The 14,760-nt window shown below is 35.7% G+C and overlaps 1 protein-coding gene across 28 annotated transcripts in view; it reads right to left on the reverse strand.

Moving 5' to 3' along the window:
• Positions 1–14,760, reverse strand: part of CAP (Cbl-associated protein) — a 195,695-nt gene that overhangs the window by 122,178 nt on the left and 58,757 nt on the right. Inside the window, exons 1-2 of one of the 28 annotated variants that reach the window (XM_067774855.1) lie at positions 6,638–6,851; positions 6,190–6,255 (exon numbers count right to left, since the gene is read on the reverse strand). The exons of 24 other annotated variants lie outside the window; for them this stretch is intronic. In XM_067774855.1, the coding sequence (XP_067630956.1) occupies positions 6,190–6,255; positions 6,638–6,647 (76 nt within the window). In that variant the 5' untranslated portion in view covers positions 6,648–6,851. Of the gene's footprint in view, positions 1–6,189; positions 6,256–6,566; positions 6,852–14,760 lie in introns of those variants that run through there. 3 more of the 28 variants (XM_067774856.1, XM_067774857.1, XM_067774866.1) reach the window with 3 other exon arrangements.

Genomic DNA, 14,760 nt, shown 5'->3' on the forward strand with positions numbered 1-14,760 from the left:
TACATATTTACATTCTGTATACGAGTGAGTTCATTAAATAAAAAAAGAAATTCTTATAACGTACTCATGACCCATCAAGAGCTCTATTTGCATACCAAACTAGAATTTTAACAAACACATAAACAAATACTTAAAATTCCTGGGAGGATGTGTGATGGAAACCACACACCAACCAATAAGTGAAAATAGTAATTTTACAATTATAATCACACATGGAATAACAACAAAATAAATCATTTCGAAAGCACGAAGCGCACAAATGAAACGCTTACAAATTAGATGAATTGGAAGCAACAAAAAAACAAGTAACGCTAAAAATAAATGGCAATAAATTTTAAACGAAATTAAAGATCGACTAAAGTGGTCATTGTAGACAAAACCAAAAAAGTCAAAAAAAAAAAAAAGAAAATAAATACGCTTTGTATGCCGTCTAAAAGGGAGCGCTTTTGAAATGGTGCAAGCGGAGATCGATAAGTACTTAGAAAATGCCACCGACCACAACCTAAAAAAGTACATTTGACCAGCAGTCGAATTTTGAAAATAGCTAAAGCTTAATATTTTTCATTCGATAGCCTACATCTAAAAGCCCAAGCCAAGTCTAGAGCTCTGAAGGGTCTAAAACTTAAATTAGCAAACTCCAGTAAATAAAGGAAATGCCCAAAATAGCTATTATAGTAATAGTCACTACCGGATTCAAGGAGCTGTATATCGCAACCCTTTGTAAGTGTTGCCAACGCAATATATAGCTTTTCCAACCCAATTTTCAACCTCATTTAGCCGTGACGAGTCCTGTTTATCTAGAAGACGAGGCTTCCAAATTTCTCAAGTAAGTATGGGTTGGATGACTTAGAAGTTTCAACGTAGTCATATCAAATCATTCCCACATGGTCGGGCTAGTACCTAAATGGTCGGATCAATATCCGGCATCGTTAAAACTCAATTAGATTTTCGGGGAGTTTCCTTGTCGCTACAAGTAGAAAACGAAGCTGAAACTGTAAAAATATTTTTTTTTTAGAGTAGGTACATTTGAAAAGATTTATCTTTCCATTTTTTAAAGAACCGCAAGGACTATTCATCTTATTAAAATGCTAGTTTCTTGCATTTCCACTTTTGGAAAAAATATTCAAGTCCAACAAACAGCGGAGTATCACCTCAACCTCAAATTCATTAGTATTGACTGAGTAAAAATTTTCATTAAAAAAAAGTTGAGTCAAAGTCAAGTCAATTCGAAGTCGAGTTAAAGTTGAAATGAAGTCAAAGTTGGGTCAAAATTAGGTCAAAATCGAGTTGAAATCGATGCAAAACCGCGGCAAAGTTTAATAAAAAGCAAGCCAAAGTCGAGTCAAGGTTGAGTTAAATCGAATCAAAATAATGTCAAAGTTGAGCCAAAGTAGATAAAATTTTCGTCAAGGTCCAGTCAAAAACGAATAAAAGCCAAGTCAAAGTTGAGTCAAAGTCAAGTCAAAGGATAGTCGAAGTCGAGTCAAAGTCAGGCCAGAGTCGAGTCGAAATTGAGTCAAAGTCAAGTTCAAGTTGACTTAGTTAATGTTATTATTACTATTAAAATAAATGCAAGGATAGCCTCCGAGAAGATGTTAGGCCGAGCTTCTCTTCCAATTTGCGTTGTGCTCCTTCTTAATTTTTCCTACAAACTTGCGGGACAGGACCTGCATGTTTTTCGCCGACTCCAAACGGCATCTGCAAGGCAGATCAGTTTTCACTGAGAAGCTTTTCATGGAAGAAATACACTCGGAGTGTTTGGCAAATCACTTCCGCGGGGCGACCCCGCATGGAAAAACTTTTTTCTAATTGAAAAAACTTGTTTCTAAATCTTTGATGTTGCTTCGCCCGGGAGTTGCACATAGGAACTTCGCTAAGATAGGTAGAGTACGCTACCACCACACCACGGTGGCCACCTCGAAGCACTGCGCCCTTTATTTAGATCTCTTGTGCTTAACCTTTCAGCCCATTACTGTACTTATGTGAAGCCTTTTAATATGTTTATTGCTTCTTTAGGGTTTTAACTACACATCCCGAGGGTATTAAGAGACACGCGATCTAGATGGGAGAGTATCTGCCTTGCTAGAGCAACGCATTCCCATAGAAAGTGAACCGGCGTTTTATCCCCCAGCTCGACAGATTTGTACATCGGAAACATTTAACTTAATTAAGTGATATCGTAGACTGCTTGGCTAGGTAGTCTACCTGATCATTACATTCATGATACTGATGTCTGGGAACCCGTCCTAATAAATGCTTGTTTTTGGCTCCTAGATAATCTATCAGTTTAAAGATAGTTGTGTAAGACTGCAAGGCTGCCTGGCTGTTTGACATAAAGAGGATACTCCTCGAGGATAAGCCTCTCCGCCGACAGTCTCTACCGCAAACTCCGATTGCATGGATCTCTGCCTGAAATTCATTCGGATAATGTCCTATTGGCATCGATTTCTTACAGTTCAGTCTATAGATACCAGCTCAGCCATTGACATATCAGTGTTCTATGTGACTCCAAAAGTCGGGGTACTGTATCACCTAGTTGCAATATGGAATTTTTTATTAATTTTCTTACTACCGTCATATGCCCTGCTCTGTTTGCGATCTTTAGGGCAGAATTTTTGCAAAATTTTAAGTGCCTCTTTCTCTATTAGAAAAGGGTAGAGAGGTTTTCCCACTAAGGCACTAAGTACAACAGCAGGATACGTTCTCATCACACACCAGTTGTGTCAATATAAACTAGTCGAAAAGTTGAGTCAAAGTCGTTTCGAGATCAAAGTCAAGTCAAAGTCAAGTGGCATGAGCTTTTCCAAACGTTTAGGGGAGTGTGGCGGATGAGGGCAGTCCCTTGCCGGATATGAATCCAATATGCTTTAGTACTAGCACTTCCGGTACTAACCCCATTGTCCGAACTAACTCCATTGCCTCTTACAACAGGCATCGCTAACGCCGGTATACTCTAAGCCACTAACTTGTTGCAGCCGACGAGTAGTGTATGTCTTCATGTCAGAAGTCACAAGTACCTTATACGCATGTTTTTTTTTCTTCCAAAGGCCTTATGGTCCACCCTCGTAGACTCATCACATGCATAGAGAATGTGAAGTAGGTGAAAGGACATACATATGTTCCGCGCCTCAAATCTAATAAAAAAAATGCAAAAAAAAAAACAAAAAACTCAAAGACAGATGGGCGAAACAACAACACTAATTCTAAATAAGTATTCGATCAATGCGAAGCAACTAACGGTAATGACTCAGTTATCAAAACTTGCCATTTGTCTTTGAACAATTAAAGGCGTTGACATCACCAGTGGCTTGAATACCCACCTCCATAGATTGAAGAATGCGTGTGAAAGCGCAAAAGATCGTTATGCCAAGATATGCAACGGTTAATTGGTGACAAACGTCGGAACGGGAGCACACGAACTCAAGACATACAAAAAAATTAAATAATTAGAAAGAATAAATCAAAAAACAAGTAAGGAAGGCTAAGTTCGGGTATAACCGAACATTACATACTCAGCTGAGAGCTTTGGAGACAAAATAAGGGAATATCACCATGTAGGAAAATGAACCTGTAACCCTGGAATGTGTTTGTATGACATGTGTGTCAAATGAAAGGTATTAAAGAGTATTTTAAGAGGGAGTGGGTAATAGTTCTATAGGTGAACGCCATTTAGGGATATCGCCATAAAGGTGGACCAGGGCTGACTCTAGAATGTGCTTTTACGATATGGGAATCAAATGAAAGGCGTTAATGAGTATTTTTAAAGGTCACTACCTTAGTTCTATAGGTCGACGCCTTTTCGAGATATCGCCATAAAAGTGGACCAAGGGTGACTCTAGAATTTGTTTGTACGATATGGGTATCAAATTAAAGGTATTAATGAGGGTTTTAAAAGGGAGTGATCCTTAGTTGTACATGTGAAGGTGTTTTCGAGATATCCACCAAAATGTGGACCAGGGTGACCCAGAACATCATCTGTCGGGTACCGCTAATTTATTTACATATATATGTAATACCACGAACAGTATTCCTGCCAATATTCCAAGGACTTTTGATTTCGCCCTGCAGAACTTTTTCATTTTATTCTACTTAATATGGGAGGTGTCACACCCATTTTACAAAGTTTTTTCTTAAGTTATATTTTGCGTAAATAAACCAATCGAATTACAATGTTTCATTCCTTTTTTAATATTTGGTATAGAATTATGGAATTTTTTTCATTTTTTGTAATTTTCGATATCGAAAAAGTGGGCGTGGTCATAGTCGGATTTCGGCCATTTTTTTGTGCCACGATAAAGTGAGTTCAGATCATAGATGTTAAGTAATGATTAGATAATGCTAATTAACCTTCATTTGCGAAATTCTCTAATTCATTAAATAATTAGAATTAGTTCAACTAATTCCCATTAGATAATTGAAATTTTTCGAGCTAATTGAATATCTAATTGCATTAGCAGAAGTCAATTAGATTTCTTATTGTAAAGTTAACCCAATTTTTTTTTGCTAATGGCAACTAATTCCAATTAGATTTACCATTAGAATAAAAATTTGAATTATCTAATGGGAATTAGGTGAGCTATTTCTAATTGTTTAATGAATTAGAGAATATAAACCAATTGCATCAATTGCTAATTCTAATTGGAATTTAACATGTATGGTTCAGATAAGTACGTGAACTAAGTTTAGTAAAGATTTGTCGATTTTTGCTCAAGCTATCGTGCTAAGGACTGAGCAGGAGGACAGACGGTCGACTGTGTATAAAAACTGGGCGTGGCTTCAACCGATTTCGCCCATTTTCACAGAAAACAGTTATCGTCATAGACTCTATGCCCCTACCCCTACCATTTCACAAGGATTGGTTAATTTTTGTTCGACTTATGGCATTAAACGTATTCTAGACAAATTAAATGAAAAAGGGGGAACCACGCCCATTTTGAAATTTTCTTTTTTTTTGTATTTTGTTGCACCATACAATTACTGGAGTTTAATGTTGACATAATTTACTTATATACTGTAAAGATAATAAATTTTTTGTTGTAATTTGACTTTTAAAAATTTTTTTTTTTAAAGTGGGCGTGTTCTTCATCCGATTTGCCAATTTTTGTTTAGCACATATATAGTAATAGTAGTAACGTTCGGCGGCCACCGTGGTGTGATGGTAGCGTGCTCCGCCTATCACACCGTATGCCCTGGGTTCAACTCCCGGGCAGAGCAACATCAAAATTTTAGAAATAAGATTTTTCAATTAGAAGAAAATTTTTCTAAGCAGGGTCGCCCCTCGGCAGTGTTTGGCAAGCACTCCGGGTGTATTTCTGCCATGAAAAGCTCTCAGTGAAAACTCATCTGCTTTGCAGATGCCGTTCGGAGTCGGCATAAAACATGTAGGTCCCGTCCGGCCAATTTGTAGGGAAAATCAAGAGGAGCACGACGCAAATTGGAAGAGAAGCTCGGCCTTAGATCTCTTCGGAGGTTATCGCGCCTTACATTTATTTATTTATTTAGTAACGTTCCTGCCAAATTTCATCATATTATCTTCAACGACTGTCAAATTACGGCTTACAAAACTTTCAATTTACCTTCTTTCAAAAGTGGGCGGTGCCACGCCCATTGTCCAAAACTTTACTATTTACTAAGTTTCATCGTTTTAGCCGTCTTTGGTAATGAATTATCGCACTTTTTGAATTTTTCGAAATTTTCGATATCGAAAAAGTGAGCGTGGTTATAGTCCGATTTCGTTCATTTTAAATAGCGATCTGAGACGAGTGCCCACGAACCTACGTACCAAATTTCATCAAGATACCTCAAAATTTACTCAAATTATTGTGTTTACGAACAGACGGACGGTCGGACGGACGGACATGGCTAAATTAATTTCTTTTTTCGCCCCGATCATTTTGATATATAGAAGTCTATATCTATCTCGATTAGTTTATGCCGTTACGGATTGCCGTTATGCGAACAAAGTTAATGTACTCAGTGAGCTTTGCTCAGCTGAGTATAAAAAGAGATATAAAATGAATCGAGTTTACTAAAACTGACACGATTTTAAGTACAGAGTTTTAGCTTCAGACGCGTCGTCGGCTAAGATGAAATGAAATTCTGTTGATGATTATTATGAAAATAATGACAATGAAGTTGAATGAGTACGCATTTTGCGTGTTAACTTTTTTCTCAAAGCCAATTTATTACCTGAGCCACTTGGCGCGGTCGCTTTGAATTTCGGTGTGAACATGCTGTTAGATATTTGTTGGTGCTCTGTAAATTTATGAAAAATCTTAAGTGAATTTTTTTTTTCATTTTTCATTTCGTAAACTGTTTAACTAAGGGCGTGAGTTATGTGACACTCTAATTGGTTTATAACTTTTATTTCATTCTTTTTTTAATTTTTCCTAAGCGCACTTGAAATAGAAGCAATACAATTTTTTTTTAGACCAAATTAATTTTCTCTTATTTTTCTTTAATTTAAATTTTCCATTTAGTTTGCCATTCAATTTTATTTTTAATTTAAATATGCAAAATGTCACATTTATTTTAAATTTTATTTGATAGCCGCTCTAAAAACACACTTCTTTAAATTTTTCTGTCACTTTTGTCGTTTTACATTTTTTTGTTTTTTGTTTTTGTATTTCCAACTAACCCTGTCCCATTTTTATTTTTTGCAGAATTCCTCTTAAAAAATGGTTGTTTTACAGAAAAACACACAAAAATTAATTAACTTCAAAACCGTTAAGCAACAAAAATCGTACGCGCTTATTTTGTGGGTTGTGTACGCCTTTACGTCCGCCGCTCAACTTGTACCAAATTTTCAAATTTATTTTGATTTTATTTTTTGTTTTCGAAAAAGCATATTCGAAACCGCGCAGATGGACGACGATGAATGTTCTGAAATACGAATGAACGGACCATTTAGTTTGAGATCGTTTGTATTGGTTGATTTGTTTAGTTGGTTAGTTTTGTTAACCCACACACCTCTGTGCCCTGTACTCATCATAGCATTTGAAATTTGTTGTTGTGTTTTGAAATTTTTCGAAAAAGAGAAATAAAACCGAAGCATCGGACATGCCAACATACGAATTTTTTTATGAATATGTTTTGTAGAACATGAAAAATAAAATGTTATTAGAATTCTCGTAAACAACATATGGTGGCTATGCTCAGAGGTAAAGTTGTGTGGGATAGGTGGAAGAATGGTGGTACAGACGCACAGTGTGCTAGGATCATACAGCTTTAAATTTTTGTTTTTGAGGAAACGTTTGCAAGCTCTTACTACTTTAAAAAGCACTTTTAGAATCTGAAATTTACATTTTGCCTTACACAACAATAGGACCTACACGAGGCTACGAAATCACTACACCGCTCACGCCACAGAGTGGGATATTAACACCTCTGAGAGGGATGCTGGAAGACTGAATGGGTAATTGAAAAGTAAAGCTCTCTCTCTACGAACAAACAGCACGCACGACAAGTCTCTCATCACACCTGGAGCATTCGAGAGAAAAGTTCTCCGGAAGATTTATAGTCCTGTCCGTAATGCTGACGGCGAGTATCGAAGGAGATATAATAATGAGCTGTATGAGCTCATGAGCAGGTATGCAGGCAGTGCAGCGAATAAAAGACCAAAAGCTAGGTTATGTTATGTGAATATACGAATACGCTCCGGTCAAGATGTTTTTATCAACAGTTTGGAAGCAGAGGTGCTCCCAATTGACATCAAATATCGCGAAACAGGGATAGCTGGCAGGACTTATTACTGAACGGCAAAACTCGCTTAGCTAAGCGTCTAAGCGTAGTTAAATGATGATGATGAAGTGAATGCTGGTAATGAACCAACTGCAAGAAAATTCCACGAGGGACCAGTAAAACCTACGGCATAAGCAGCTGAACTTTCAGCAATTACTTGCCAACAATTTGGGTTATACATGCCCTAGCATCAAACCATGGGTTAGCCACCAATACACAGAAGACGAATCAGGTCTTTTTAACAGAGAATCATAATACTCTTGATCGAGTTTTTCCGGCGGCAGAGCTGTTTGCCGGAAATTTGGGACAACATCAGGAAGCGAGTCTTATCTGGCGATGTCAAAACACCACTCCAATGAGGGTGTTAGCAGCCTAACACATGACTTCAGTCTGTCACTGACTTTTGTTTGTTCTTATTGTAGCGATAAAGGCACTCCCCGAGTTGGAACCGGTACGTTCCGGCAATAAGCACCCCCAAACTCCCTAGTTCCATTAGGAACTTGAGCTTGCCAAAGCCTAGTCTGCTTTATATGTGAATGATATACACATATTTGTAACAGAATCCCCCTCGGGTAGGTTAAGTTGATAATAATGTTGGGTAAACAGGTATCGGCGCTACCGATACCAAGTTGAGCTTACGACTCCTCGAAGTAAACTTAATCGCTGCATGGACAATATAGTCTAAGAGCCCGTGACTGCCAGACGTTTGTCATTTTATAAAAGTTGAAATTTCGTCAGTGCATACTTCCAACTGAAGCAGGATCGTTAGTTTTTATAAAACTTGAGTCATGGTGGCTTTAACAGATATCGTGCAAAAATTATGCAGATAAATATACCTTCCTTTTGCCATTTTATAAAGACTGATTTTCATATATGGTCTTCGTCACGACATAAGAAGCCACTAGCCTTATTTCCTGACACTTTCCATAGTGCTTTTGTCTAGTCAGAAACTTTTTGTAATGCAAAACTGTACTTTTTCATAAAATGAAAGCTGAAAGTTTATTACGGCAAACAAAATTTCAAAAGTTTTTTTTTAAGATTTTGTATTCGAATTTCAGTATAAAATTGCTTCTATGTTCTTTGAAGTTTAGAAGGATTAAAAGTGTCTGGCTAATCGAGCCCACTATGGAAAGTGTCTGGCAATGAGGCTAGTAGCATCTTATATCGTGACGAAGACCATATATGAAAATCAGTCTTTATAAAATGGCAAAAGGAAGGTATATTTATCTGCATAATTTTTGCACGATATCTGTTAAAGCCACCATTACGCAAGTTTTATAAAAACCAACGATCCTGCTTCAGTTGGAAGTATGCACTCACGAAATTTCAACTTTTATAAAATGACGAAGGTCTGGCAGTCACGGGCTTTTACTTTAGTATTTATACATTTGCTTTTCTTACTTTTTGCTTTTTTGTTGTTTACTTTCCTTTCCAATGACACTTAACTGAAAACATATTTATTATACATTTAATTTTGTGCACAATATTTTATTTTTTTAACGAGCCATTGAGAACACGCCTTCTCGCGAGATTCTCGAATCTCGAAATACTCGTAATACTCGCGAGCTTCTCGACTTTCAATTATGATGCTGCATTGGCAGTATTCTATACATTTCGGTGTTTTTTACTTCTGGTTTTGTGGACATTTTCGCTGGTGCTCCAGAAGAAATCGTAAGCTCTATAAAAAACCGCCAATGAATCGATTAAATTGAATGTCGAGAAGCTCGCGAGCCTTACGAGTAATTCGAGATTTGAGAATCTCGCGAGAAGGCGAGCCTCGCGAGAAATCTCTTCTCGAACAAGTTCGAGAAATTGTGAGCTCTAACAGCAAATACATATTTCTCCATTTTTTTTAAAGGTTTTGAGCGGCGCTTGACAAAATTTTGAATTTGGCTAATCTTAACAAAAAACAAGTAAGGAAGGCTAAGCTGGGGTGTAACCGAACATTACATACTCAGCTGAGAGCTATGGAGACAGAATAAGGGAAAATCACCATGTAGGAAAATGAACCTAGGGTAACCCTGGAATGTGTTTGTATGACATGTGTATCAAATGGAAGTTAGTAAAGAGTATTTTAAGAAGGAGTGGGCCATAGTTCTATAGGTGGACGCCATTTAACGATATCGCCATAAAGGTGGACCAGGGCTGACTCTAGAATTTGTTTGTACGATATGGGTATAAAATGAAAGGTGTTAATGAGTATTTTAAAAGGGAGTGGTTATAGTTGTATATGTGAAGGCGTTTTCGAGATATCGACCAAAATGTGGACCAGGGTGACCCAGAACATCATCTGTCGGACACCGCTAATTTATTTATATATGTAATACCACGAAAGGTATTCCTGCCAAGATTCTAAGGGCTTTTGATTTCGCCCTGCAGAACTTTTTCATTTTATTCTACTTAATATGGTAGGTGTCACACCCATTTTTATAAGTACGTGAACTGAATTTAGTAAAAATATATCGATTTTTGCACAAGTTATCGTGTTAGCGGCCGAGCGGAAGGACAGACGGTCGACTGTGTATAAAAACTGGGCATGGCTTCAATCGATTTCACCCTTTTTCACAGAAAAGAGTTACCGTCCTAGAATCTAAGCCCCTACCAAATTTCACAAGGATTGGTAAGGTTTTGTTCGACTTATGGCATTAAAAGTATCCTAGACAAATTAAATTAAGAAGGGCGGAGCCACGCCCATTTTGAAATTTTCTTTTATTTTTGTATTTTGTTGCTCCATGTCATTACTGGAGTTGAATGTTGACATAATTTACTTATATACTGTAAAGATATTAAATTTTTGTTAAAATTTGATTTTGCTAGTTTTTATTGAGCATACATATAGTAATAGGAGAAACGTTCCTGCCAAATTTCATCATGATATCTTCAACGACTGACAAATTACAGCTTGCAAAACTTTTAAATTACCTTCCTTTAAAAGTGAGCGGTGCCACGCCCATTGTCCAAAATTTTACTAGTTTTCTATTCTGCGTCATAAGTTCAACTCACCTACCAAGTTTCATCGCTTCATCCGTCTTTGGTAATTAATTATCGCACTTTTCGGTTTTTCGAAATTTTGGATATCGAAAAAGTGGGCGTGGTTATAGTCCGATATCGTTCATTTTAAATGGCGATCTGAGATGAGTGCCCAGGAACCTACGCACCAAATTTCATCAAGATACCTCAAAATTTACTCAAGTTATCGTGTTAACGGACAGACGGACGGACGGACGGACGGACGGACATGGCTCAGCCAAATTTTTTTTCGATACTGATGATTTTGATATATGGAAGTCTATATCTATCTCGATTCCTTTATACCTGTGCAACCAACCGTTATCCCATCAAAGTTAATATACTCTGTGAGCTCTGCTCAACTGAGTATAAAAATTGAACAGTTAAGCAGCCCGATTCTGTAGTGCGTGTAATAACACTGTTCAACAATTTGAGAACAACTGTATTATGGTGGGCGACTCCCCCAGTTAGCAGAGCGAGGAAGCGACAGCGCACCTTGTTTGATGACCATAATCTTTTTAACGGTTAAGCGTCAATTAAGTAAGTAAGTGAGGATGAAGGCCGATATAATTAAACTTCATTCACATAAGTTGTTAAAAGAAGCATATGGGTAAAATTTCGCGAGTAATTTTTTGTGAAAAATTGTAACCCCTTGTGTCTATCACGAAAGGGTCTTTCGCAGGTGTGAATAAAATGGTGTTTAGCTAGTCACTAAAGGGTTAACATATGCTATAAGAATATTTGCCAGTGAATTACTCTATAGCTGCTCTCGGACGAAATCCTTACATAGAGAAAACGAAAAGCCTGGGAGCAGGAAAAAATGCGACATATTTTTAATCAACTTCGCATTGACCGTTTGATTTATCCTGTTTCGTCATTTATTTAACCAAGTGTCAGTAATGCTCCACTGCTACAAGAAGAAAAATAAGCCCAACAAAGTTTGTTTGCACAGAAACTGCAAGTTAAAGCCACCACGAAAAATTGTTGCATACTTTAAGGGGTAAAATTTGAAAATTTTCAGAAATACATTTGTATATCCTAGTTCAAAATAATTGATAGTATAAATTTGCGTCAAGGAATTATCCAGAACGTTTTAACCCTTTTGTTACCACTTAAATGTTGCTCAGTTTCAACTTTTTAAAAAGGGAGGCAAAGAAGCCTTATTCCTCGAAAAATTGAACTAATTATATGTATGCTGAAACTTGTTATTTTGATCCGATAAGTATTTTAAAAATTGTGTAAGTTTGTGTAAGCTTTACTATATGCGTGTCGGACTTTTATTTAGAGTAGAAATTATTTCAAAGTGTAATTTATATCAAAAATTTAAAAACATTATTTCGATTTTAGTCTATAGCAATACACAATACAAATATAAATCATATATAAATTAATAAGAGCGGGATTATGCTGCAGTTAATATCATATAAAAATGTAGAATAAATACTCCCACAAACAATATGTATGAATCAACTGAAAAAAGCTTTTTTTTATTTAAGTACTACATACCAACTTAGTATTTAAAAAATAAAGCACACTCTGAAAGCTTTAAAAAAAATCACTCAATTATGCACTCGGATATTGAGTCGTTGCTCAAAACGTTTTCAAAAATTGAATTTAGGGACTTTTTTTACTAGAAAAATCAGGTGCTGTTAGTAGTAGTAGTAGTAGTAGTAGTGATTTATTTATTTTCTTTCAACTAGTAATTACAAAAGTAAAGCAAAATAGATTAAAACTATAAATATATAAAAAATAAATAAAGATTCCGGACAATAACAATAAATGTTGTGTGTCTTAATATCACTTTATCACTCATTTAGTAAAATTCGTTGACAATAAGTTCTCTATACATAAGACAATTTCTTATATAAACAAAGAGTGACTTATAATTATAACCCCTGTGGCAAACACTCTACCAATTTTTACTTTGTTTTAAAAATTTCTTTTTTACACTTCTACCTTTTTAACTTTTGTCTTCCCAAAGAAAATGTTTTTTATAATTAAAACTTATTTTAAACACGGAACTACTGTTTTTCTTTTAAATATATAGTTTTATCTATATATTTTTGGTGAACCCCGATACACGTAAAAGCAAAATATCCTTAGGTCATTCTCCGGTTCGTCCAGCAAATCCTCCAAGCGGAGATGGTATATCATCGCAACGTCAGAATTTGAAACACAAAAAACCTGATTATTTAGTAAATAATACACATAGAATGCTGAAATTTGACATGTGGACTGATATTGAGACTCTTGATAAAAATTTGAAAAAATTTGTTTAAATGGGCGTGGCACCGCCCACTTGTGATAAAATCAATTTTACAAATATTATTAATCATAAATCCAAAATCGTTAAATCTATCGTAACAAAATTCAGCAGAAAGGTTGCCTTCACTATAAGGAATGCTTTGAAGAAAAATTAACGAAATCGGTAAAACACCACGCCCATGTCACCATGTTTAAAAGGGTAGTGGACGAATAAAATAAGCTGTATATTTGCAAAAAAGAGCTTTAAATCAATGGTATTTCCTTTCCCAAGTGGATTTATAACAATAAATAGGAAAAACTTCAAATTTAAAAAAAGGGCGTGGCACCGCCCCTTTTATGAGTAAGCAATTTTCTATGTTTCGGGAGCCATAACTCGAAGAAAAATTAACGGATGGTAATAAAATTGGGTACACAAATTTTCCCTATAGTAGAAAATATTTCTAGTCTAGTAAAAATGGATGGGATCGGTTAAATTCCACGGCAACTTAGGCATAAAATAAGTTTAAAAGGGTCGTAGACTAAAATAATAAGCTATACTTAGCAAAAAATAGTTTTGGATCAATGATATTTCACTTATCAAGTTTTATTGTAAGAGGAAATTGGGAGATATTTTTTTAACGGGCGGTGCCACGTGTTATGTAGAAAAGTTATTTATCTGAAATGAAATATGCAAGGAAGCTCACGCTGAGTATATAATATTCGGTTACACCCGAACTTAGACACTTTTAGTTGTTTTTTTTTTTTATATTTAAAAAATTTGGAACAAAATTGTTAAAAATTAATGCCAAATTTAAGAGACCTATAATTTGTATTTTGTTAGACTAAAAGTTACTCTACTACTCAAAGAAGTGTTTAACTGACGAAATTTGAAAAAAATTGCCATTGCTGTTTTTCTGTTCGCCTCTGTATATGTACATGTATCTCCTATAATATATCTTTCCCCACCTAAAGCTTTTTCTGACGATCATTTTTCTCTAAAGCATCATTCTTACTTTCGTTTTTTTTTAATGTGTCATTTTTTTCTTTGCCTGATGTGGCAGCTTTTGCTTGGTGTGTATAAGAATTAGAGAAATCACTTGTATATCAATTAAATTTCAGTTTGACTCAGAAATCGATTTCAATGAGGTGTTCGATATCTTTGCAAACAAAAATCAAACAACATCAGTAATTTTCTAAAAATTAATCAAGACCGAAAAAGTAAATTCTGCACGGCTAATAGTTTGATCCTAAATTTGAAAATTTTTAAAATCTTGTTAATCTGATTTTTCTAACAATATTACCTATTTTTGCCTTGAAAAAATAAACGAAATGGGCTGATGATCACGCATCCACTTTCATAAAAGATGTTTAAAATGATCGTAGACGAAAATAATCTTTATATATACAATTGAAATTATACATACATGTATGTATGTTGGTATAGATCAAGTTGCGAATCGGGGAAAAGGAAGCAAATCAGATTTTTCAGAACTATGGCTGCCGTATAAGCTTAGGTTATTTTAACGCCTAAAGTTTGACTGCAGGGTTCGGTTTAGCTGCTATTCTTTTTGCACGTTTAGTAATCTTTTGGGGTTTGTAATCGAAGTGAGGTTTCAAAAGCATATAAACATATCGTGTAGGATAAGGGCACCATGGCTCATAAACAGTGGCAGGAAGCTGTCTGTAAACCGCGCCCTTAAGGACTTGAAGGGTTATGATGATCCCATTGGCGCATTCCTCTTAATTGCTAGAGATTTCCGAAAAATT

The sequence above is a fragment of the Eurosta solidaginis genome, chromosome 3 (genome assembly GCF_040869045.1).
Source record: "Eurosta solidaginis isolate ZX-2024a chromosome 3, ASM4086904v1, whole genome shotgun sequence".
Taxonomy (NCBI): Eukaryota; Metazoa; Arthropoda; class Insecta; order Diptera; family Tephritidae; genus Eurosta; species Eurosta solidaginis.